At 45.1% G+C, this 25,683-nt stretch overlaps 1 protein-coding gene across 1 annotated transcript in view; it reads right to left on the bottom strand.

Annotated features, from left to right (window-relative positions):
• The window catches only part of LOC146207902 (uncharacterized), a 46,169-nt gene that overhangs the window by 12,048 nt on the left and 8,438 nt on the right, over positions 1 to 25,683 (bottom strand). Inside the window, exons 7-26 of the mRNA XM_084577745.1 lie at positions 25,417 to 25,458; positions 25,215 to 25,328; positions 24,392 to 24,532; positions 22,192 to 22,844; positions 21,268 to 21,384; positions 20,105 to 20,234; positions 18,140 to 18,181; positions 16,736 to 16,780; positions 15,521 to 15,658; positions 15,017 to 15,258; positions 14,650 to 14,768; positions 13,395 to 13,509; positions 12,026 to 12,175; positions 10,700 to 10,819; positions 9,227 to 9,356; positions 6,968 to 7,015; positions 4,029 to 4,163; positions 2,110 to 2,345; positions 1,413 to 1,534; positions 1,172 to 1,286 (exon numbers count right to left, since the gene is read on the bottom strand). Of these exons, the coding sequence (XP_084433871.1) occupies positions 1,172 to 1,286; positions 1,413 to 1,534; positions 2,110 to 2,345; positions 4,029 to 4,163; positions 6,968 to 7,015; positions 9,227 to 9,356; positions 10,700 to 10,819; positions 12,026 to 12,175; positions 13,395 to 13,509; positions 14,650 to 14,768; positions 15,017 to 15,258; positions 15,521 to 15,658; positions 16,736 to 16,780; positions 18,140 to 18,181; positions 20,105 to 20,234; positions 21,268 to 21,384; positions 22,192 to 22,844; positions 24,392 to 24,532; positions 25,215 to 25,328; positions 25,417 to 25,458 (2,954 nt within the window). The remainder of the gene's footprint in view (positions 1 to 1,171; positions 1,287 to 1,412; positions 1,535 to 2,109; positions 2,346 to 4,028; positions 4,164 to 6,967; positions 7,016 to 9,226; positions 9,357 to 10,699; positions 10,820 to 12,025; positions 12,176 to 13,394; positions 13,510 to 14,649; positions 14,769 to 15,016; positions 15,259 to 15,520; positions 15,659 to 16,735; positions 16,781 to 18,139; positions 18,182 to 20,104; positions 20,235 to 21,267; positions 21,385 to 22,191; positions 22,845 to 24,391; positions 24,533 to 25,214; positions 25,329 to 25,416; positions 25,459 to 25,683) is intronic.

Here is a 25,683-nt window from a genome sequence, read left to right on the forward strand (position 1 = left end):
TGCGCGAAACAGGCGAAATAGTCAGGATAAAAAACTTTAACGCTCCAAAATATGTTTAAACGGGCTAGATACTGTGTCTAGTCCATAAGTGTTAGCAAGAATTTGTGCAGTGGACGTGAGAGAGGATGTAGTTCAGTGGAAGTCTGCGGAACCCAATTGAGAACCTCTAAATTAAGGAACAAAGTAACGAGCGAACTAGGGAACAAACGTGAGACCATAGGGAGAGTGAAGGAATGAGCCAGTACACTGACGAACGAGTCAAAGCGGCAACGTCAGATAACAAACAAGACGAGTGATTATTGCTGCTTTGTTTTTAAGGCGCCGCCGGTTATTCGTGCTGCAGGTTGAAATTACGCGCGAAAATTGCATCACCTTATACGCCTTTATTTAAGCGTGTGCGAAGCCACTGCTTCAGGAAACAGTCTTCAGTGATGAACTTACAAAAAAAACTATGCGGGAAAATATTTTCGTCCCCTCATCAGCCACAGTTTCCGAGAAAATGGCCTTCAAAAAGCGCGTATTCCCCATAGAAAAGCATTGCGGCAAACTACGTCACAGGCCGCTGAGCGAACTGCCATCTCGTACGGCTTAGACGAACCAGGGGACTTTATCTGGAACCGGCGCGGCCCGCTGTGTCCCCACCTATATATCTTGCACCGTGGCTCAAGCCGACGCCGGTTTTTAGGTAGTGTCCCCTTTAACGCTACCGCGCTAAAAAATCTCAACCTTCTAGTGCTCAGCATAGCACCAGTTTAAAAGGGGCTCTCTTGGTTCCTTCCATACGTATTCTACGCGCAAATGCTTTGTGGAGAAGAACGATTTGGTCTAGTGTTTTATTCTGCTCCGGAAACTAGCCTCACCGAGTGGCAGTCTTATCGATGCTATAAGGGCAACAGCGTGGCGCTCCAAATATATATTGGAAGACCCGAACTACTCGAAGAATTCCACTTTCGATACGTTTCTGCGCGGCCTCTCGTGTCAGCTTTTCTTTCACGTTGTGTTGGCTCAGTGATGCGTAAGGTAACGGTTTGATATATACTGCCGTGAAATTATACACGGAGAGACAATATATTCCGTAATGTTGCTGCTCAAAGGCACCTGTACAGATATGGCATCAATATTTAGCGCGTCGGGAGCACAAATGTGCCATGGTAAACGCTCAATCGCTTACCACAGGCAGGCTGTCGGCGAAGTCACTGTACTCCCGGAATGAAGTAGGCAGGAGAGTGTTGCACGTGGTCGAAACCTGCGAGTGGTGCGTCTCTAGGATCGTGTAGTCGACCACTCTGTGAAAGAAGAAAGAAAAGAAATCCAACTTATGCACGGAATTTCCCTGCTGTCGGCAGAACATGTTTCGTGGCTGGTTTTGACCTCGGAAGATGACGCTTAGTTTCGGCAGCGCAGATGCTTACTTGGCTATCTTCTGCAGGTTCTGAAGCAACTCAACCGAAGTCGCCTTGTAGTTCTTGACTTGGATGCCGTACATGAGAAGCAGGGTCCGTGGTCGGTTCTCCTTGAACGCCTCGTGGAATTTCTGTAGCAAACGAAAGACGCCTCAGCTTTAGCTTACCAGAGCTGCTAGCTTTCGAACCACGAGACCAACATACGATGAAGAGTGTGTAATTAGTATAAAGCACGGCGAAATTCTTTGCTTTCACGATGAACCACCCTGCCGCAATCGTTTGTGGCTCAAAGAAAAACATCAGCGTATTTAATTCGTGTTGAAGCCGCTACTCTGATAACACAGTACGCATTAAGATACGCGTTTTTAATTAGAACATGTTTTGTCAGGCAGCGAACACTAGCCGCATAGAAGAATCACCAGCTCCAATTATGCGTATAGTATATTGGTGAGTACGCCGCCATGCAGAGCGCTTACCACGCAGCACAATCCAACAAATTTGAATAGTTTCCATTTATAAGCTAGGCCGTTCTCTGCTTGCGCCATACCTAACTTAAGAACGAAAGAAATAAAAAAGAATTCGTTTGGGAACTGCGCTCACGTAAATGCAGCGTATATTCGCGTTTCATCTTACCGACCCTTGCATGCAGATGGAGCGAAATCGCGGTGAAATTGGGGTAAAATTCTTGAGGCGAATGAATACTGACGTTGAGCATCTTGTGCACTGTGGGCATGACGTCGGTGGCCACATGCAGTCCAAGAAAGGCGAGTCCATCGAACTTGTTCTTGGTGATCCACGATGAAGTGGTGATGACGAAGTGGGACAGGGCTAGCGGGTCCTTCCACTTGTCCAAACATTCTCGGATGTCCTCATGGCTCACGGCCACTAGGTGGTTGCCGGAACCGTTGGCCGCCATCTCGCTGAACAGTTCGAATCCTGAGCCTGGGCCCAGCAGAGGTGAGGGAAGCCGGTTAAAGTCGTTGCATTTAGAGTACACATATAGCCTATTGGATCGAGCTGAGGGCCTTTTTCACCTCACCCTCATTCTTAGGTTTCTTGCAGATCTACCAAGGATAGAAGGTCATGGACGCGATATACCAAAAACAAATACAGTTGATATGCAACACTAGGTGGGAATATAGAAAATGCAGAACATTGCTTGAAAACGGTTTGCTCATCAGACCTGGAAGGAGTGATTCTAAATTGCGCGTGACGGCTAATGTTCTGGATCGTCCCGCTCACGGTTTCAGGTTGCTTCGAAGCATCATAATATACTAATCCAGCTGGCTGAACATGGCGCGAGAATCACGCAGGAAGTGCTTACTTGAAATATGGAAGAGAAACGCTGATAATCGATGCGCAGATTAGATTCACGGACAAGCGCAGAGTTAGCGCTTGTCCGTGTCTTACTTCCTTCCGTCCTTCGTGTACTTTCGCGCTATTTTCCATCATGAATGTTAACCAACTCGCCCAACTTTCGGCATTACTTAGCAGATTAGATGACTCTGGAAATTATCCATCTCATGGCAATAACACGTCCAAGCAATACACAAAAACGGCGTTGACAATGAGCGCATTTAATTCCCTCCTTTGTTTAGTAATTTGGGCACCGCAAGTTGCAACCTGATTCTCAACTGCGTGGCAGCGTGTCGTGATTGATTCTCAAGGGGAAGGAGTAGCGTGATGCTTAGCAAGCAAATCTCTATATTCGCAGTTATTAACTGCGAATAACTGCGAATACAGAGCTTAGCTTCCTAAGCATCACTCTACTCCTTTCCCGTGAAAATCAGGCATGACAGGCTGCACAATAGCATTCTATGGGTGAAGAAACTTCGAACTAGGAACAGCCATCGAAATGTCGTCACAGACTCACGTACAGGTGCGGACATAAGTAAACGGAGCATGCTTGTCCCTTAAAATCACGCCTTCTGCACTGGAGATAAGAACAAATTATTTTTCCAAGTGAAAGGACACTGTAGTGTCTACTACCGGTATGCATATACCGCGACTGCCAGTTTCAATTATGCAACACGTGAAAAAAAAATGAGAAGAAAATAGCTTGCTCCGTTTGCTTTTGTGCGCACCGGCACATGCTTATACGAATAAGATATCACTGTGCGTGTGCTGGATTATTTGTTAGCATCGCGTGGCGCGGTCTAAAGCAGCATGACCTCGTTCAGGAGACAGCTCGATAAAAAAAATACCGAATAGGGAACCTGCACTGCAAAGGTGGCTCTGCAATCGTCTCGCAGCGTAACTCAAAAATGCTGCTGTTAGCCGCTTGGTTCGCGATAAACGACCGAGCATGTTCAGCAGCATTATAGATACACGTGTGACAGATAACGTCCTTGCCCAGGCGCACTGGATGTAGCCCAGTTATCTGACACACGCCACACAAAGCTTCGACAGAGCGTGCAATGTGATCCCTGTAAGCTCATGCAGGTGGCGTGAAGGCTCACTAAAAAGCCACCTCAGAAGTATTTGCTCTTCTCGCTAGGATATGTGTTACGGCGCGGCGATCGACACAGCTAACTTCATTGCAGGTTGCCTTATTGTCAGTGCAATTTCACATTCTCCGTTCGCGGGGCGCTGCACACATGTCTGCGGGCCAAGAATACCACGAACCGTTGATCTTGGGCACTAGCTTGTCCTCCTGGCCGTTGTAGACGAGGTCCATGTAGACCACGAAGTCACAAGCTTCCTCGGGGAACTGCTCTCGGACGCTCGTCTTCTCCGTCATGATGCAGATGAGGTTGTGCGCTGGAAGACGATCGAGGCCCTGAATTAGGTAGCTTCTGAACGCGCCACACGATTGATGTTTCGTGGCGTTAATTTTTGCCGCGGGATGCTCAGAAAGCGATTGCCAGCATTTGCCGATTTCGATATGTTGTCACTCCTGCTGTCGCTCACGAAGCAAAAGCGTACGCTGCGAGAATCTCGTGCTTCTTGCTACCGTGATCAGCATGCCCCGTAGTCGGAGTGTCACACTTACATGGCTTTGTGTGCTCTCATGTGAACATGTGATATGACGTGCCCTTTTTCAAGGTTTCGAAAGGTAATCTAACTTAGACGAGCACGCTATTTTGTTTATTCGCTACATTTCATTGCAATGGGTCCCTTTCAGTGTCCGGACGTCAACTTCCGCGACTCTGACCAATTATACTGCCCATTCCTGTTCGGCTGGACATATGGCCTTGTAGAACATCTAATTGAAGCGCCTCCTCCATGAAGTTGAAGCACGACGCCCGGGTCGTGCTTCCATTCCCTTGCGGCCCGTGGCCCCGCCGTGGTGGTGCAGATGGTTAGGGCGCTCGACTACTGTGCCCAAGAATGCGGGATCGAATCCAGGCCGCAGCGGCCAGTTTTTGGGGTAGGCGAAAAGCAAGGCGCCCGTGTGCCGTGCGATCTCAGTGCACGTTAAAGAAGCACAGGTGGTCGAAATTTCCGAAACCCTCCACCGCGGCGTCTTTCATAGACAGAGTCGCTTTGGGACGTAAAACTCCGCAAACCGAATCTTGCAACCCGTGGCTCGCGCATTCTGTTCCCGGTAATCACATATATAGTCATGCGCCTGACATCGTGCAAATGGTTATAGTTTCCATAATACTCTTAATTTGCGTCGAGTGGCTCGACAGAATGCGCATGCCTCGGCTCGAAAAGGAAGCTGAGTGGTTTCAGCAGTTGTTGACAGCGTGCTAGCAGAGTCGCGGGAACTGTTCTTGCGGCGACTGACAAGACAAAGGCTGGCAGCGAAAAGCATGAGCTGCGCGCTTCGTGACAGTTCGTGTCTTGTTCTGTACACTGGCTGCTGCCGCAGTGCGCCCGCTACCCCGTTCGCGGTTCCCTTTGCTCAGTGTTTTTTGCGCTCGTGTGCTCATTGCGCTGGGCTTAGGATAGAAGTGTTTCTCTGTTTGTCAGCATATGTAAAGATTTAAATCACTAAGGGCAGCTGTATCATTGTACTTCAATAGTTAATTATCTTTACCTGGTAGCATCACTAAAAAGCTTTTCTTATGCTTTGTGATTTACACTATTCAGGAAAACAATTTTGCTTTACCTCGACTACAACGTATTTAAACAGTTTTGTCGGCTTTCGCTTAGCACCGGAAAGAGAATCGCCGTGAGCATGTAGAACGAAACGGGAGGAACGTTTTCAGTGGTAGACACGTCAAATAGTTAAATCCTATAATTGGGTGAGGTAAAAAGGAGGTGGATGCTATAAGGGCAGTAAATGTGCAGTAAGCTGCCCTTTACACGTCACATACACCAAGAGAAGATATACGAAGAAGGAGAAAAAAAAAAGAAGAAAGCTTATGCTAAGAGAACTTCTTTTGCCATGACTTCATCGCGTTTACTTACAACGGGCAACTTTTTCTTCATCTACAGGCTTGACAGTTGCCGCTGTCGTGAAGAGGAAGCAAAAGGGCGCGTATTGTTAACCACTGGGAGTAGAGAAATGAAGAGAAAAATTATATGGAATGTAAAATAATACTGTATAGACGTTTATGTAACTGGCTAAAAATAAATAGCTCCGTAATAACGCACGTACAAAAATATTTATGTGGCTAGCCCATCTATTGCAACCAACAATGGAGCCTCGAAGGGCAGTATTCAAAGCGATCGAACTACGGCTTTTTTAAGCTACAAACGGGTTATAAAAATGAATAGATTCCTTCGTTAAAGAAGTGTTACCATGTAACATATCAAATCCAATGACTGGAATTGCGATATTTGTTACTTTTAGGGGAGATAAATCAACATATTGTGGCTATTAAAGGACGAAAACAATAATATCAGCTTCTTACATTCTCCACGCCGACCGCGAGTATCTGAAAAAGAAAAAAAAAGTGTGTGTTTATATTATACTAGGTGCAGCGTCTTCGGAATACCCAGCTGAAGGCATCTGTGTATCAAGAACTTGTAATGATTGCATTCAGAACATTGCAAAAGAAAGAAAAGGTGGTCGTTTTATTTTCGGACATCTTTAGACGCCCATCAGTATTAGCGAAACTTGAAAATACATTTTATTGACGCAACAACTACTAAATTAGTTTCACTTGCGTATTACTTTGAAATGAAGACGTTGAAGTGCATTATTTGAGTTGTAGGCGCTCTCAGCCAGAAAAAACTTGGCGTACTCTCAGCTACCATTAATTGTGACAATGCGGTAGCATATAAACGTCACTGCGAGGTGTCGTGCCCTACCATATATACCATGCATACCGCACGCGTAATAAATACACGAATTCACATTTAATGCATCCCTACGCACGTGTTAGTTATAGGGGACTTTATGGCGCATAAACACAAACAAGTTATAAAATGATTAGGGTTTCTTGTTTTTCAGTGACATCCATCTTCCGGTCACTCCCTTCTTCCCCCGAGCAGGAGAGGGAAAATTATCTCCATTTTGTAACCTGCCAAAGTGGCAGGTGGCAAAAGAGTGACGTCCCGGTATGCCAGCTATTCGCTGGACTGATGCCTTTATGCTGGCGATTAAAACGAGTGTATTGAATAAACGAAGTAGTGAACGTGGTAAGAACGAACGCTGAGCTCACGCTTACCGACATCCATGATCCGTGGCTTCAGTTCGACCAGATTGTCGACGGGACCTGCGAAAAGTTTCGCTATTGTTGCTGCGGCAGCACGTTGAACTATACAGGTACCAAGTGTTTCAAGGAATACCGCTGCTATTCTTTGAAAAATGGCTTTTTAAGTTATGAAGACGGCTGCAGTGGCACAATTTATCAGTGTCGGCGGGCAGCAGGGGAAACACCGGAAAAATATTAGCTGATAAGCTTATTAACTAATCTCCGTTAATTCACTGAAACTTCAGGCGCCTGGTTGCAATTAAAGATTTGTAGCCGGCCATTAGTAAGAGCCTTGTACAATTTTAGAATTTCGAAGTCAGGGTTACTACTGGCGTTGTGGAACAAGAAATTGGGACTATCAAGGGGCAATGGAAGCACACGTTCGAAAACACCGTGCTCTAAGCGCAGCTGACAGCGCCCTCAATCAATGGCGCAAGTACCATGTTACTTTGCTTGTCCCGCGTGGGCTGGAGCAGCAAGCAGCGGTGGGCTCCGCAGCGCATGCGGGGCAGAGATGGTGACGTACGTGGCATGTGAGCCATTGATTGATGGCGCGGGAGCTGCACTTAGAGTGCGTTTTATTTTTTTCTTTGAAAGAACGTCTCTTTTCGAAAGAGCGCGACAGCCAAAATTTGTTGAGCCATTGCGCCGAGAGCAGTCGCGTTTTCGAAATTGTAGAAACTGATATGGCTGTTAGTATAATGACCGGCAACAAATCTCGGATTACAACTCAACGAACTGCAACAGTTAGTTCTTATAGGAACATTACTCACCTGTTTTCTGATGTCCGCTAACATTGGTAGAATTGTGCCGCAAAATCCACCTTAATATATCAAAAGCTTGCTTTTTTTTTAAAATAATTATTGACGCGCTTCTTTAAAACATCTTGTAAAGCATTTGCTAAAGTGAAGGAAATTGTTGCCCTGTTAGCAGGACGTTTCTAGTATTGCCACGTATGAATCTACTTTCACTGATCCATCGTGAAAGAAATTTTCACTGCGTCATTTGAACTTTAGCGTCCATTAAAAATCTTTTTTTTTCCCCCGAAAATGATAAACATAGAGAGCAGACGAGGCAACGGTATTCAAAGGACTGAAGAAAATAAAGCTCTCTGACTTCTACAGTTCGGTCCGACGTTTGTGCATATGGTATGAAAGCGACATGATTAGTAGGTTTTACAACGACATTTAAAGTATTATTTTGCATGGATGCATTACATGTGCACAAGCTACGCAATCATGACCAATGCCAATTATAAGCAGAGTTTTGGTGTTGCGCTCAGCACAAAGCTTTGCTAAAGGGAACAAGACAGCCGTCGCCTTCAGTACTGCGGACGGACATGCTGCCGCTGATCGTTGGCATAAGAAGCACGTTGAATCGGTTAGTTGATCTTTGCTGTTTACAGATATGCACTACATCTGATTTAAAAAAAAAAGGACATGGAATAGAAAAAACGAACGCTTGAACGCCTGAATGAAACGAATTTAGTTTTCATTGAGTGTGCACCGATTGTGCGCAGATGCGCTCTTTCTGACAGAAAAGTGGATCCCCCCCCCCCCCACCCCCCTTTTAAAAAAGAAAGAAAAGAACATACAAATAAACTTCACACATAAGCGCAGAGGCTTCTTTCCTGCATGTGTGAGCCCATGCACTGGCTGTAGACAAGCAGTTGTCAAGATAAAAAATATGAAAAACCTGAAACAAACTTCCATGCAGATGATGTTAGTGTAGTTACCTTTGTGCACCGTCAGTAATGAGTAATGTAGCACTCACCTTACTCATGGATTGAAATCGTTTAGACCCTTTCATCGTGCTCGACTGCTTAGGTTTTCGCACAGTGAACATGTCTCTGAAATGCTTAACATTTCATAGAAAACATGTGCATCTGAACGCTGCAGTGCGACGAAACTGTGGCGATAATCGAATGAGGTCTCCCCTCTGTCTGCACCTCAACCGCAGCGCTGGCTCTGTTCTTTCCTGACCACTCGTCAAGAGTGCTTTGTTAAGATCAATCTTTTCGACGAAGACCAGAAATCACTACGAATATTCTTGTGACCTTGTCCCTCCCGCTAACACCATATACCGTCTCTTTGTCAGTCGTGCAACCGCAGTCAGTGCAATTCTCGTGCACAGTTCTTTTCAGAAATTTTAAACTAAAACGCCTTAAAAACATTATCTGCTCGATACGGTTTTTCTTAGACAGGAAAAGAACCGTGCTTCAAGGCAGCTTGCCTTTGTTCAGCGTCTGTGCTATCTCAGACAGCCGCGAGAACTTTGGTCGGCAGAGACCCATCGAGTCCTCGTACTCCAGGTAGTAGGCAGCGACGCACAGACTGGGGAAGAGGGTGACAGCACGTTCAACCTGTAAGAAAGAATGGTCGCGCGAGCAGGCTTGTCAACCATGGACATTCATCGTGGCGTCTGATTCACCTTGGCGTTATCAACAAAAAGTTTTCTTTTGGCTTATTTAATGGAATAATTTGACTTAGATACGCACCCAAGATCAGGGCATTTACCCAGATAATAATTAATTTTTGACTAGTTGAAAACATAGATAGAATGCAATTTTTTCACAATAAGTAAGGGTTAAAATTGTAAACGAAGACTTGAAAATTCGCTAATAAAACAGACATGCTGTGCATGATCTATCATCGGACGTAAGAATTGGCCGGGGGAGCAATAGGTTGCTAATATGATATCAGCTCAGCCTTTAAAAAAAGCCAGAATACTTGTAATGAGCAAATAATAAGGTTGCAAACGCTAGTCTAAATTCTACAAAACAAAATTTGTAGGATACATATGGTTAACCAAAGGAAAGAGGGGAAATGAAAATTCAGCAATTCCGAAAGTGCAGGCAGTAACACGATGCGGCTTTTAAAGTTGTTGACAAGAAAACGCGGAAATGTTTTGATGTAACATAAGAATGCTTCAGAATGGCTAAATTTTTCACCAAAATAATGGTGCTTAATGCGTGTAAATAGTACTATGTCATATGAGGGAAAAATTGTCATTAAATAAAAATATATTTCTTTTTGCATTCATGGTAAGCCGCATCGAGCTATTCTTTCTAATTTTTAAATTACCTGTTCTTTTTTGGGGTAATCCCGTACGTAGCGTGCATCTAACCTTCGCCATGAAGTCTGGATTATTTGAGGACAGGCGAACAAAACGGAATACGACTGTGTGCAGAAAAGCGAAAACCGCTACATTACAGGCATCTTTGAGCAAAGGCATCACTTGTCAAGGGATAAGCGCATGTACTTTAATCAGTTATTTACTCTGGCTAGTAGCTAGTCAAGTGTTTCTGTAACGTTAACGAAGTCATCTTTGCGTTGGAGCAACCATTACCGATTCATATCAAAACGCTCAGTACCCTGCAACATAACATCGTATCTTCAAGAGCACCTACACTCGCTACTCACAAACACAATGTGTAACAAAAACGGTACGGATGGGGCGTGGTTTGGTGTGCCGTGAAAACATCGCACCAAAGAAATCTCGCACCCAGGAGACCTCTGTTCTAGCGTGTTTGCTTACTAAAATAGGATCATCAGTTTTGGCACGGACATGCCGAGACGATGGTATGTACACAAAGATAAGCACGGTGCCAAACGATGTTATCATTGCTATCGCCTTCAGTACATTCGTTCGAAAGTGCAGGTGAGGAAATAGCTTTTGAAAGGAACCGAATCCACATATTTGTACCTTTTCCCGTAGTGAGTCTTCGTCGTCGTACATCTGCCAGGCGTTCTTGTTGTTCCTGTAGACACCCAAAGCCCCATCCACGCGCACGGGAGCTTCGTAGCCGTCCTTAGTGGAGCACACCTGCGCACCCAATTTCCATACACAACGGCCGCTCTTTGATCCGCAGCTTTCCTTGACCTCAGCTGTAAAACTTCAGAAGTCCGTAATACCGACTTGCTTGGCAAACTGGGCGACTACTGACCAGAGTACCATGCGCTCATATACAGCATGACGTCAGCAATGTAAAGAACGGGTAACAAACGTTCTCAGATCTATAGGACGATCACCAAAAGGTGAACATATTAGGGACACGGGTAGGTAAGAAAACGCAGCTATTTCCCGCAGGTTATAACAGCGCAGCAACACTGATCCTTGCGCAGCTTGGCATATACTCTCAAATGACTATGATTGATTCGATTTACGAGTGCATTTTAGGGGCAGCTTATACAGGCAGGAGGGGGAGATGTTTTGCCCCTAGTTCTTCACCCGAAAGGTGCCGAGAAATCTCACTTTGTGTCTTTTTTTTTATTACAGAGCGTTGTTATCTGCCAACTCGATATTCCTCAGAAGTGTTATTCCCATGGTAGACTTATTTCTAAAACGTCATAAAGAGCTCCATTTTTTTGTGATTGTAAAACGAATATTTTAAGAAGATAGTAATGATGTTACGTGGTTTGGGGCTAGGTTGAATCTTAACAACGCAATGACAGCTTTCGCAGGTGAGCGCCACAGCGCCCGGCATATTTCTATGCACAAAATTGGGCCAAATACGCATTTGTTAAGTATTTAGCCGCATAGAAGTCTACCATTGTGCCACGAAAACTGCTTGTACCCGTTATATCACCGGCGTCTACCTGAGGGAACCGACCGCCTTGCGCATGAGAGGCGGATGGTTAAACTACTACTAGGCTACCGCTATGAGTAGTTGAAGAATATGTTTCCCGTTGCCCCGCCGGGGTGGTGCAGTGGTAAGACGCCCGACTACTGTGCCGGAGTTCCCGGGATCGAATCCCGGCCTCGGCGGCTGCGTTTCGATGGAGGCGAAACGAAGTGGCGTCCGTGTGCTGTGCGATGTCAGCGCACGTTAAAGATCCCCAGGTGGTCCAAATTACTCCGTAGCCCTCCACTATGGCTCCTCTTTCTCTCTTTCCGCTTTCATTCCCACCTTCCTCCCTTCCCTTACGGCGCGGTTCGGGTGTCCACAGAGCAAGTGTGACAGTTACTGCGCCTTTCCCTTCCTGTGAACCAATTTATTTATTTTTGTTAGGGCAAAGTGAGCAGACGTACGTCGCGGAAGTTTGACCACCTCTCCATCTTGCAGGTCAAGTTCTCTTTCCTCGTCTTGAAGTTAAGGGCAGCCATGTTGAACGAGACGCAGAGATTCGCAGACGTCTCATTCTCCACGTGGAGGATGCGCATCCACGCCAGGGCTGTTCGCTGCGATCAAGAAAAAAAAAAAAATAATGCGACAAATAATGGCTCAAAAAGAAGAAAATTTCTCTTGAAATTTACTGGAACAAACGAAATCTGGGCATATTTTTGACCAATTTAAAGCAGACACCGAAAACAACACCACACAGCAACTGACTGTCTTCAGTAGTAATTGGTACCTGATTATCGCTCGCATTATCGACGTTGCTGTGGCAGTAGAAGTTGATTTTTAAGATCTTCCTGTCAGTCTAATAAAATTCTTGGCATCTTTACTGAAAACTATGGGTAGCCATTATTTTCAAATGAACGGCAGTTTAACGTAGCCTCTGATATTCGCAACAAAAATCTATATCGACGCAAGCAGTTTACTTTCGAAAGCGGCCGGTGGCGGCGACACCCGTATTTAGTTTTCATTTTTACTTTGATAGCATATAAAATCTACGTTTTTGATGAGAGGGGTCTCTTTGTGATTAGATGGCAGCATCCTATCGATATAGGCTAAAATTGTTTGTCCCCAGTTTGCCCTTTAAAAGGCCATTCAGAAGAAATCAGCGTGTACCCCGCCAACCATCTCAGTCAACCTATTTGACGATATCTCAGCTAAGTGACCAACTCTTTCGAAACATCCGCTTTGGTTCAACAGTGTGCTGTATCTTAGGCTTCCTGCGACCACGGTGTGATCAAGTGCTTTCCGTGCCATATATATTTCCCAAACAACAATACCTTACTATAGATATGTTGTACTTGCGTCAGAGTACTTTGCCGAAAATCGATTAAGCTCGCAACAGGTATCGAAACCCATTAAGTTCTGCAAACTGAAAATTAGGAAGCATCATGGTTTAATTCTTGACATGTGATTTGTAATCGAACATAAATGATAGCGGCAATTTACGTACAGCCAATATTAGATTCTTTGCTATTCTCTTAATGAAGATCTTTATTTTTCTTAGTGAAACCATGCCTTCTATCTCGTATGTTTAACTTTAAAACGGCGGATTTGTTATATTTAACCGTGGTCGTCAGGCAGTTCTACCTCCTTCTTCAGACGGCGCCTTTTGTGATTGTCTCCTGCCACAGTTTGTGTAAATTTTATTATTTGCATAGTCTTGACTGATGTTATTAGTTTTACGTATTGACATGTCGACCTTGAGACACAGTTCTCCGAAACTCAGCCTTTAAGTCTCAATTCATGAATCTGCCCGATGAACGAGGCGTTGAGCCTTACGATTGGGACCGACTGGCTGAAGGTTGTATCCTCGAGGAACGACGAAGGCAGGGACACCTTGCACGGTCCCGGATGCTTCTTGCGATGCGTTTCGAGGACCAGGTAATCCGAGTACCTGGCAGGCCGAAGAAAGATACCATTTTCAGAAGGGCGCCAAATGCAGCTTTGAAGCTTCCTTTGTTATCTGTCAAGAACCCGCTCGGATCGACTGACTGGACTGATTACTATATGGGCCGAGGCTTCTAATGGGGCTGGGTGGTTACTGTATCCGGACATAACACCGAGCGCAAAAAAAAAAAAAAGAAAACACGCGCACAAAGGAAGGACCGACAACAACTAGCGTGAAGCGTGAAAACAGGACATGTCCTGTTTTCTCTCCTACCTGCGTATGATTTTTCATAGGCCAATTACTATATGTGTGTTTATGACGAGGCACTGGTTCCTACGTTCCTTTCTCAGAGTAGAATTTGAGGATAGAGACCGGCTAAAGTACTGAGCTATAGTTCCCTGTTGAGATCTACATAAGTACAACATTGTGAGTGCAAACGAATTACTATTTCTTCCTTTCAGTCGCGAAACAGAAGACAGCAAAGTTGCAAAATTTCAGCCTATTTTGCTTGAGTTCATCACGCAGCGTGTGTATATATATATGTAACAGAGGAACGTTGTATATGTTCTCCCCAGTTATGATTGTAATACCGATTCGTCCGGATATATATAGCTGGCACACTTATTTTAGAGCAGCCTCTCTGTTAACTCTGGGAATTGGCGTTGGCGTTGGCTGGACCCTGACATGCCCAGACAACCCTGCATATGAGGAAGTGCAGCAGTGCTTTCAGAGACGATCCACATGCTAGAAAAGAGTCGTAACATTGTGTTCGCATATGCATTAAATTGTTGGTTTTTTGTCATCTAGAAAAATGAGTATTGCAATGTGACTGGCGCTCAGTGCACACGCTACGTAGAAGCCATAAAATAAATGTTTACTTTAAAGCAAGCTTCACAAGACCACAAAACGGCAGAGGAAAAGACACACCTCTTCATAAAAAAAAAACAAAGAAAACAAAAGAAAAAACAAAACAAAAAAAAAGCTTCTGAGCTGCAGAAATGACTCGGTGCAATAGGATTTTCTTTCTTTTTTTTTTTCTGGCAGAATGGCGGCGCAGGCATTACTCGTTACGGCCTTAATGAAACGTGTTGTCAAGGCTAAACACAAGCAGTACAGTTGGAGAAAGCGAAGCACGGGCGGCGGTACCTGGCGATGTTCTCGATGTGTTCGGCCACGTCTTCGGCAGTCTTCTCGTGGTCCACGATGCTGAGGCCCACAATAATGAGGAGCTTACGCTCGGACTTCTTGAACTCGTCGTGCAGCCTCTGCGACCAGATTGAGAAATTGTTTATCTACGTGTCTATCATGACACCCGTGTGCCAGTTATAACGCTGATGTCATGGCCACATCAAAAGAAATAAATTATACTGTGTATAGGTAAAAGTGAGCCACACTTCAGAAAAGACGGAGCGTCCTATCCGCTAGTGAAACACGAATGGTTACTGCTGCGCATGTTTGCTGATAGGGTGGCTCCTATAGCTACGTGCAGCGCCCCCCGAGTGGCTTCACCGACCTTGACGATGTGGAAGTATCGCCTGTCAACGTCGGCCGCCTTGACTTCCTGGTCGAGCAGAGCGATTCCGTCAAATCCGTGCAGGTTCAGCCACTCGATCGCGCTGCGGGCGAAGTGGCCCATCTTGGGCGGGTTGCGCCACAAGCGCGCGTAGAAATCGCTCAACTGCTCAGCCGACACGCCCACTAACATGGGCAGCTGAGAGCTGGCACGCAGCTCTTTGAACTGCTGGTAGCTGTGCTCTGCATAGTGGGAACATGGGAGGACTCAGAAGGACCTATCGACCGACATACACATATATTATGGTGAGGCTACCCAAAAGTAATATAAAATAATATGCCTCTATCCGTGCCACTAAGTATAACTGGCTCAACCGGTAGATACACTAAAGGACAGGTAGGCATGTAGACATACAGATGGACGGACGAACAAATGAACAAGCCAACATAGACAGGCGGCGGACGGGCGGAATGATTGACTGACACAGACAGGTGACGTGCTTACCGTTCTCCTTGGGCATGAACCACTTGTGTTCGGAGAAGAAGACCATGTCCTTGTAGATGAGGTGCGTGCAGTGCATGGTCGGGTAGTGGTCCAGATCAGAGGTCAAGTCACCCGCCACGCACAACACCGCCGGGCCCTCTGCGAAGCCGCCCGTCACAAACGACCGGAACAGATGCTTTTGATGGGCCCGTATTAGGGCGTCTTTCGCTTTGCGTATACTCCCTATGTGCAACCCTTTTAGCATGAAACTTGCAAAGCCATTACTGGTCCACCAATCGGAGGTTAGCTGAAAGTCACGACATCTGTCATGCTCAGAAGGACAGCTCAAGACATCGTCCAGGATAAAAAAAGTGCATGCTGCGAAGCCCATGCGCAACGCCATCATCTGTTTATCTTCACTTACTGCAGTCCGTCTATGCAGCTGAAGTGATGTAAGTAGCTGCATTACAATACGTGACCGTGCTAGGCTGGGCGCGTATTCAAGGCCATCTCTGAACCATATGTAGGTAATGTCCCTCCGTGTGCTTGGACAAGACACGGACATCGTGTTCACTTCATTAGATTGTACAGCAGACGAGTGCGATGTACTGTGTGCGTGGGCACCTCCCTGTATTAGGTATAATCACCCACCACGAACACTGCCTCTGCCTTTCATACCCTTCCACTTTTCCCGAGTGGGAAGTTACAAGCCAGGCCATTTTTCCACTCTCTGTTGTCTCCGTCTCTCCTCCCGTTAAACTTTGCCTACTCTCTTTCTGGTAAGCTCCAAAATATGGCCGGAGCTCACGTTGAGACGGATCGGATCGGGAGTTTCGTAACTGAAAGTGTTTGTAAATTATGCACGAATACATACCCTACGCAAACGGACTTCTGGAACAACGCTGCAGCGAGATTAACATAAAAAACTTTTTAGTGCTACCATGCTGTTTTCAGTTTCAAGCTGAATTCCCTGTTTATATAGGCGCACCCTGGCCCACAATATCCCGAGAAGGAAGCTGAGTGAAGCTCTCAAGTCAAGCGCTCAAGCGCGACTTCAAGTGATGTGCAGTTTCTCTGGGAATGCTACAAAGTAATAACTTATTGGATTTCAGTTGCCCCTTAGCTGGCTTTTCTACTCAATACTATTGTTTTGAGGCTTTCCCGTAAAGAATTATTTCCAACACGATGCAGCTATACAGAAATTAGAGTACTAAAGAAGAAACAGAGTGTACCTACTTGGTGCTGTTTTGGATCTTTCTCGCTCTTCTGAGCGTGGCGGTGCTGTGGAACATAAGAAAGTATTACTTGATTACTTACATTATGGGCAATTATTGTATGTTTTGAAAGTAGATCTCAAAGTTCCCCATGCTGGTGTCATAACTTTTCATTCTGTGATCGAGTGTTTGGCACTATTTTACATTTCAAGTATAGCTTAACAGCTGTCCAGTACTTTTACTGAAGCATTACGTTATGTGCAGATAAACTCTTCATTGCCGTTCTACAAGCTAAGGGGCGAGAATGCAAAAGTACAAATGTAGAGTAGTTTCGGTACAAGTTATAGGGACCTGCTTTGTGCAGATAGATCCTTTGCGGTGATGTCAAAATTTTAACACAAAAATGTGGATATCTGATTCTTTAGGACCTTTGTACGTTACGTAAATCCATTCCATATGCAAGCAGGTGATCTGATAATCCAAAATAACCAAGATAGAGCGGATTCGCCGCAATATATCGGGACCTACTCCCCCGGTTACTGTTGGCGCAACAGATGGACATATTTCGTTTTCAGCGAGCTACCCTAATTAGGTGATGAGACAGCGAATGACGCACAGAGTGGTTGATTACCGCTTAATAGCAAGGAAAGACTCAGGAGAGAGAAAGATATTCACGTAGCAGTTTTTAGACCCAATAATAAAAATAAATGGACAACGTCGGTTCCACGCGCAAAGCAGTGAAGGGTTTTATAGGCCAGAACAGGGTCCCGGTTCTAGGAGGGAGAATGAAGGGAACAGTATCGTGAGAGCTCAGCTTGGCGCTTATGTGGTGCCCGAAAGCATTGAGAGATTTTGTGCAGCGTCTGGAGTTCTTGAAACTCTGAGTAATCCCGAAACCATACCAGGGACAGAAAGGGAAGTTATCTTCAATGAGAAACTCGGAAAGTTATCTCTATGCAAAGGTGCCGAAAGTAGGGCGTAGCGAAGTTTCGAGCTTGCACGCGTCGGAATCGAAAAAGGAAACGTCTAATATATGTTTGACTGCACACTTTATTAGGCATTCCTTCTTTCTTGTTGCGACGTTAATTAATGCACTGTCAGACCAAACGGGACTTTGTCAAAACCTTAGATTTCCTCTAGCGAGAGTACCGACTGTCCGGTACACCGGAAAATGATGCCGTGCTCTCGCTACCTCTAGCTGCAGCTTACCGAGAGTTCACCACTAGGCAAACGTGTGAGAAACTGTAGTCCGAACAAAATATATTGGGGAATGCCGGAAGATGCTAGTACTTTTTTCTTTCTAGATACCAGCCCCGCTCGCGTATACGCACTCATTGAATTGTGTGCAAATATGCGCGAATGCGCACACCACCATGGTTCATTGTCTGCTTCTAGTAATTGCTATACAAAAGAAAACATTTCGTACCTCTTTTCTCAACGCCATAGAACTCCTTTTCAACGTGGTGCTCTGTAAATTGGCAATAAAAAGTTAAGTATTAGTTTAACTTTAATGGAACATTTACGACAAATCAAGATAATGAAGAATATCTTGAGTGTCTTGGAGAAAAATTACACAGTGATGTGCCAAAACAATAAGAAAACATCATCCATCCAAGAGTAATAATAACAACAACAACAGAATAGCGAGATTGCTTTACCTGCCACAACGAGATTGCCGGTTTCCTTTGCCTCGGTGCAGAGGCAGAATACGTAAAAAAAAAAAAAGCCAGTGCTATCTCGTTATTTCCGCCGAGGTAATATCAGGCGCATTGTTCGCCAGAGTGCTGGTCTCAGCTCCCAGCTCTCATATCTTCTTTCAGGTTTGGCTGACACAGATTTCCTCTGGCGTCCTGGGGACACAGACCTGTCGCTCAGTTATAAGTGGCAACTATACGCAGCTCGTTTACTCTGCTTTGGCCTTGATACATCCTGAGAACGCGCCCTTTGTTGAGTAGTAGTTTGCACGTTCACAAGTACGTGACTAACGGAGCAATGTAATAACGGTTTGAGATGCTGAACTGCCTAATTTGCAGTGAATTGGACGTTGCGGAAAACACGAACGACTTTTTTCTATCTCGTGTAGGGCGCAGACTGACATATTTGCCCACGTAGATATACCAGGAGTACCAGCTAATAATAACTAAGGTCTTAAATCCACTGTTGCCTAGCTTAGTGTTAAGATTAAAAACTCCAGAGTTGCCTGTCTTACTGCGCTGTATTTTTTATCAACAATAAATTATCACATTCTAATTAAGTATCTTGAATTATTGACTTGAAGAACGATGTTACAATGCCGGTGTTCTAGATTGTCATAAATATAGACGACTGAAATGTTTGCACCAAACTGGAATTCGCCTAATACCGTTTAGAGCTCCTAAATGATAACTCTCAAGATAAAAATTTCCAAACGACAGCGGTGCCGTGTCGGCACTAAGATACATATAAAACAAAATGCACTTCCTCTGGAGATTTATTCTAGACAGGGCTCAGGTGCGCACTGGGCGAGAGACCTGCGCCAGCAGCTGGTCACGTGATAGCTCTCTTTGTTCGAATATTTTGGGAAATCCCCTAAGGTGGAGTAGATTTGTAATAGGGGAGTAATTACTCATTGGCATCCACCCGAGCGTAGCCACACGGCTACAAAGGAAAGTTGTACAGCTTTCTCGGAAACTTCGTAGTCAATGAAAAAATTAGTTCTAGCACGGAGATCTAACCGCCTTTTCGGGAAAGTCGCTCTACTAACTGATCTAACCAGGACGGTCAGCCCAACAGATAGTAGAGCTAGAGCGAATTGATCTGGATGTGGGAATGGTGTTGGGGGGATATTTCTTTGACTACGAAGTTTCTGAGAAAGGTGTACAGCTTTCCTTGGTAGCCGTATGGCTGCGCTTGGGTGGATATCAATGAGTAATTACTCCCTTATTGATAGCTCTCTGAAAACCAGTAAATGAATTGTACCTTGAACGCAAAGTCCGCCGCTAGTTGTTGTCCAATACGATCTAAAAATTTCCCATTGACACTTTGTTTCTCAAATCTATAATTATAAAGCTAGCTAATTAATCAATACTAATTAACTTTGACGAGCGAGAAAAGAATGTCGACTGGTATAGGAGACTCTTGAGAACTCTCAGTTGGCTTCAAAGGGTTGGCACAATCCGACCAAAATTTTTAAAAGCTGCCTTACATTTAGCTCAGACACCTTCAATATATTGTCACTTTTGTCTGCCTAAACTATATGCCTGTGCTTTGATCTTATCGACTGGATTGTTTGCTCTTCTTGTGCTCCACACACACACACAAAAAAAAAAAACATGGTATTTTGTGCACCACATTAACCAGCAAACGAATGAACGTAGCAGACAAGCATTAAGAGAGCTTGGAACTTCCTTACTTTGCACCTCACGGACTGCCTGCAGCCTCGGGAAGCGGTTCACTCCGTCGCAGGCAGCGGCGGTGTCATCGTGATCCACTTGGAAGGCGGCCACACAGACGCCGTGGAATACGTCCATCGCACGGCTCACCTAGCGGCGAAAAGCAGAGGGAATATGAAAGAATGATTTAAGAATACGACAGACTGAGGTCTCTTAAATTCATGCCATTAAGGATAAGTTATTTATCTGTTTGCGCGTCTGCTGGTCTGCTTGCTATCATGGGCCAGTGAACGTTGATCGCAACTTTCGCAACTAAGCACTCTACAATGATGTCAGTGAGTAATACGAATAGCGTGGACAACGAAACCTACTCCAGAACGGGCAGGTTACTGACAACGTATCTTTTTGTGTGTTTGTACATCGAGATGGCTCATGTCAAAAGTTTTGCGAGTATTAAGAGTGTTTACTATGTTGTTTCATTATTTTATTTATTTCTACCTTTATGAGCAAAGAAAACGATATTTTCATGTTTAAACTCTATGCCGCTGTATCCCGAGAGTACAGATCGCGTGGGGTCCTGAACCTCGTCAGGTGCAAGGAAGTACGTTTTGTTCAGGATCCTGCAGTTTCTTTTATGGGGCAACTGAAAATAAACTTCAACTTCATACGGAAAGCACTTAAGCAATAGTGGCATGCTTTTTTGTCCGCCCTTTGTAACTTGTAACTGATGACGAAATGGATAAATGCGACCTGCTTTTCTCAGGAGTTAAGAAAGAGGCAAGGATGTCTTTAGCAGTTGTGACCAAAGAGCGCCACGGTATTTTTGTCCACAGCAGTTAACGTTAAAGACCCGTTACTTGGGCGTTTCAGCTGCAATAAGTCGCTCACAAAGACACGAGAAGATTGTACATATTTTATCACACTTGAGTACCCGTTGGCGACACTGGAGATTGAGTCCTGCACCTCTCACATATGAGAGGCGGGTGCTTAAGTCACCAGGCTGCCGCCTTTATCCTAGGTCAACGTTTGTGTGGAGATTCCACGTAGCAATGAGTCAATTGTATGGCTCAAGCTGTGTGCCACAAATTAGCCGCACTGGATTTTAAATCACAAATCACAGTTTGATGAATAAACTTCGAAACGGTATGGCCGGAAAAAAAAAAAGCCCAGATAAGAGAAGGACCTTCTGCTTGATGGCCTCTTCGCTGTCGTAGGCCACCCAGACCTGCGGCTTGCGTCTGGAAGTGGACAGGGCCACGTTGTCTTCATCGGGCGTCACCCAGGCCGAGGAGCCGCACATCTGCGTTGGGAACACAAAGGAGGCTGACTTCAGCGCGTTATGTAATGAGCGATCACTGGCACGGAGGGACTGATAATGGCCACGCTCAAGTTTCACTATGATCAGGCTGCTAAGGAAGGTTTCTCTCTAGGAATGTAACTTCACTTCCAGAATGTGAGGGCAGATGCGAGCTGTAGACGACAAAATAAATAAACTTTCGACAGCAGGAAAGTGAGAGACACCGTTATCGGAAGTAGTAAACGAGCCTGACTTGTTCGGGTAAACAGGCACGAGTAGATAATGAGTACTAATGACGGACAAAAGGAAGCATGGCACAACGAATTAGTCTATACAAGATGAGGTCAAAGGCTCTTTTTTCAGACATTGCAACACAATGAAGCCGAGCACCAGGCTGCAGAGAAAAGTTATGCCAGTTTGAAACTGATGGGTACCCGGAGGACACAGAGGTCGGACTTCGCACCTCCAGTATAGGAGCCAGATATTCGCTTTTGCTCCCATATGCTTGCACTGCTTTCTCATGTTGATAACGACGCCAACGAGAGGAGTTTTCGAGTTCTTTACCTTAGTGTTCACTGAGTGCTTCGGACGTGTGGAATGGTCTGCGTAATAGAAGCAGCTAGCCGGACACTTTGGCATCTAAACGCTGAAAGTTTCTTGCGCGAAGTCCGTGATTTTTCAACGTAAGCATCCAAAATAAAAGTGTCATCCTCTATTTTTCTTCCCGCCCGCGTTTCATAATCACCATCATCGTCAGCTTCAGTCATTATGTAATCATGTAATTAATACAGGTAAGAAGAGGTCACTCACATCGCCGTAGTTGATCCACTTGCGCCCCGTGCACCAACCGCCCACAACGGGTCGGCTGTTGGCGGCTACGTCGAAAGACATGGTCGACAAGTCGAGCGAGAAACACATGTTGTGCGTCCCGTTCAGATTTTTCTCTTCCTCCTTGACCATCTCCATCCAGAGGAGCGCCGTCTTCACGGGGATGCTACTGGGAGTGTCGTCCACCCGCACAAAGATGGACGGGTAGACGAGTCTGCAGAACTGCTCCTCTTCGTGGTAGTGCGTCTCGACCACGAATATGTCCGCGATTCGAATGTACTCCCGGATCCGGTTGAGTATAGCTTTCTCCGCGTATTGGTCGGGTGACACATATCCGGAGAAGATGAGGGCGGGTTTCGGTTCTCCCAGCTGCTTCAGGTCTTCCTGCATGGTCTGGAGCACTTTCAACATGCTTCGCTGGCGCGTGGTCATCAGCAGTTGACCCGTGATGGCCACGCCATTGAGCTCGTTTTGCGAGATCCACTTGGCGAGCTGCCCGCTCAGCGCCGCCAGACTGCGCTCGTCGCGATCCGCGTAGTCGAGCATCTCGCGCACCAGGACCGGATTCAGGGACACCACGAACTTCGTGGTTACGAAACGCTCACGCAAGGACATGAACTCTTCGAAACCCGTGCCTGCCAGATCCACAAGAATTCTCAATCAATCAATCAATCAATCAATCAATCAATCAATCAATCAATCAATCAATCAATCAATCAATCAATCAATCAATCAATCAATCAATCAATCAATCAATCAATCAATCAATCAATCAATCAATCAATCAATCAATCAATCAATCAATCAATCAATCAATTTGACTTATTTGTCAATATGAAGATCAATCAGTTGGTCGTTCAGGGCTTAGTTTTCAGCCAAATGGTAGCGGGAGCTTAAAAATTAAGAACTATTATAGTGCTGTTGTTCTCGAAATAATGAGCAGGATAACAATGTTATATCTAAAAAATAACAGCTGAGTCGCGCGCGTGGTCCGCGTGTAAGCGAAGTTCTATTTGCAAGGAAAAACACAGGTTTAAGCAATTCCGTTTACATATTGAACTAATTATGTTGAACCTGCTGTATAAATTTAATACGCCCTAAAATTGAATATACCGCGGCTATTTGACACCCTGATGTTATCGCCAACATTGAATCCTGGCAGAACCGGGCTGTGTGCTTTATTTTTTTAGGCTACTCATCTTTCACAAACGTAGCGGCATTAAAAACACGTGCTGAACTGCAAGAATTATTACATCTTCGTAAACACGCTAGGTTAACACGTTTCCCTAAGCTTTATCACCATCCATTACTGCGCAGTGATTTGTTTCAGCCACTTCATGACATCAACGGCTTTATCATGTCGTCAAAGTTATACGCGCGAAGTGTCATTCATCGACTTACGCCAATTAATTCATTGCTCGCACTATCATTGATTGGAATAACTTGCCATCGCGCATCGCTACAGAAACTGACAAAAAAATTCCGAGAGCTGCTTCACTGTGGCGGAAATGAGTAGAATATTTTGCTGTTGTTTTTCTTTCCTCCTTTTGATGTTAGGCCTAATGCCTAATTAGTTTCTTGTTGCTAATTGTATCATGATTACTATGATTGTATGCCCCCCCCCCCCCCCCCCCATCACCTATATAATACCCTCCTTTGGGGGCCTTTAGAGGTAATTTGAGAGGGGTCATGCCGGTCCTGAGGAAAGCGCTCGCTCGCCACTTAGGCCGACATCATCATTAACGGGCCAGAAAATTATTTGGCTGTGATACTAGTTCACCAGGAAGCGCTGTATTTTTTGTGGCTTCCATGATACTAGTACACAGCACCAGTAGCGTTTCAATAGATCTTAAAAGCCACACGGACGCACCACTGGCTGGGCACTTTCTGCTTACAAATTTGATTTCTGCGATGAAATTTACCCTGTGTATGGTCATCTGGGAATGCCAAGCCAAAATGTCGATACTTATATTCCGTTCTAGTCTTCCCCTTTATCACTTTTCATGCAGTAAGCCAATGGCTTGATATAGGTGCGATCATTACATTTCGATTTCAATACCTTCACCGATATGTTCCCTTTCTTTCGGATAAATAGAGGTGGGGAGGGTGTTTGACATATACTGAAACGAGAGTTTCATAAGGGAGCTGTGTTAGAGAGTCGGAATGAAATGAACCTACTCACCGTTTCCGCTTTGTTCAAAGTTTCGGTTTTGCTTGCTGAAGATCATGTCTTTGAAGACGAGATGGGTGCAGTACTCTGCCGGCATGTGCCCCTTGTCTGTGGCGTTCTCCGACAAGAAACACAACAGGTGGTTCGATACGCCTGCGCAGGAGGCAAGACACGCCACTGTGCAGAATGTTGGTGACAACGACGGCTGTCTGTTTTTCTACCTTAAGGGAGTGCATAAGCTGTTCTACAAGAGATTGTATTTTCAAGAGTCGAGCACAGTTATCAAAATCTCTAGTGCGCAGCCATAAGTGTGTAGCCATAGTCCTCTAAGATTTAGAGTATTGACTGTTGCTCGCCCATATTCTAACCTCTTTTTATTCTATTTCCTCTGCTGCATAGAAAGGTCTGCCACGCTGCTTTTTAACGTTCGTTTTACGCATAAAAGCAAATTTAACAAAAAAGAAAAGTTTTCAGTTAATAAGCAGTAATAAATAAGCAGTAATCAAGACACATTTGTAATGTAGACGTAGGACGTGCTATTTTCTGTCGCTAAGAGCAGACAAGACACTTCATTCCGTCTGTTGCCGAGAGGTACAAGGTTGCTCAATAACTCCCAGGCTGCAGGGTCCGTTTTTGAGCGGTGCATAGTAGAGCTGCTATAAAATTATAATACTTAGGAATAAGACAGTCTGGCCCAAGTCCTCGTTTCGGAGCTTTGGGGACTTGGTCAACGCCACGCAACACGGTGCAACAGCAGATTCTATGGCCCGTGAACTTTTGCCGTACACTGTACAGTGAGGAAATCTCAGTGCAGCACCTGGGACAGTTCTCTTACCACCTGGCTTGAGGCCCTTGACTGGTTCGTTCGACTCATCAGTAGTGGCAGCAGCTGCCTTGGTAGACCTTTTAGTAGCGCTCTTCTTATTCTTTCTGTATGCCTCGCGGAAAGCTATGCAGAGAGAAATATTACACAGCGTTAACGAAATGCTGTCTAGTTCGACTCAGTACAGGGCTCGCAATGTGGTTCAAAATCTTACACTTCTGTTGCTCCGGAACACGGTGCTGGGCACGGGGGGCACCTGTTAGCGGAAGGCGGATGTAGGGGAGAAGAGACGCATGAGAAAGTTAAGAAAAAAAAAAAAGAGTACCGCAAATAAATGCAAACATAGGCGAGATACAAACAATATGTAACCTTTTGTACGTATGAGAAGATGACTTTTTTGCTGCGTCGAAAAAGGACGTGATTAAAAAAACAACTCGTGCGCCAGTCACGGTCCTATCCTCGGATTCAATCGAATCAGATA

The sequence above is a fragment of the Amblyomma maculatum genome, chromosome 1 (genome assembly GCF_055883805.1).
Source record: "Amblyomma maculatum isolate TAMU_Amacu chromosome 1, ASM5588380v1, whole genome shotgun sequence".
Classification (NCBI taxonomy): Eukaryota; Metazoa; Arthropoda; class Arachnida; order Ixodida; family Ixodidae; genus Amblyomma; species Amblyomma maculatum.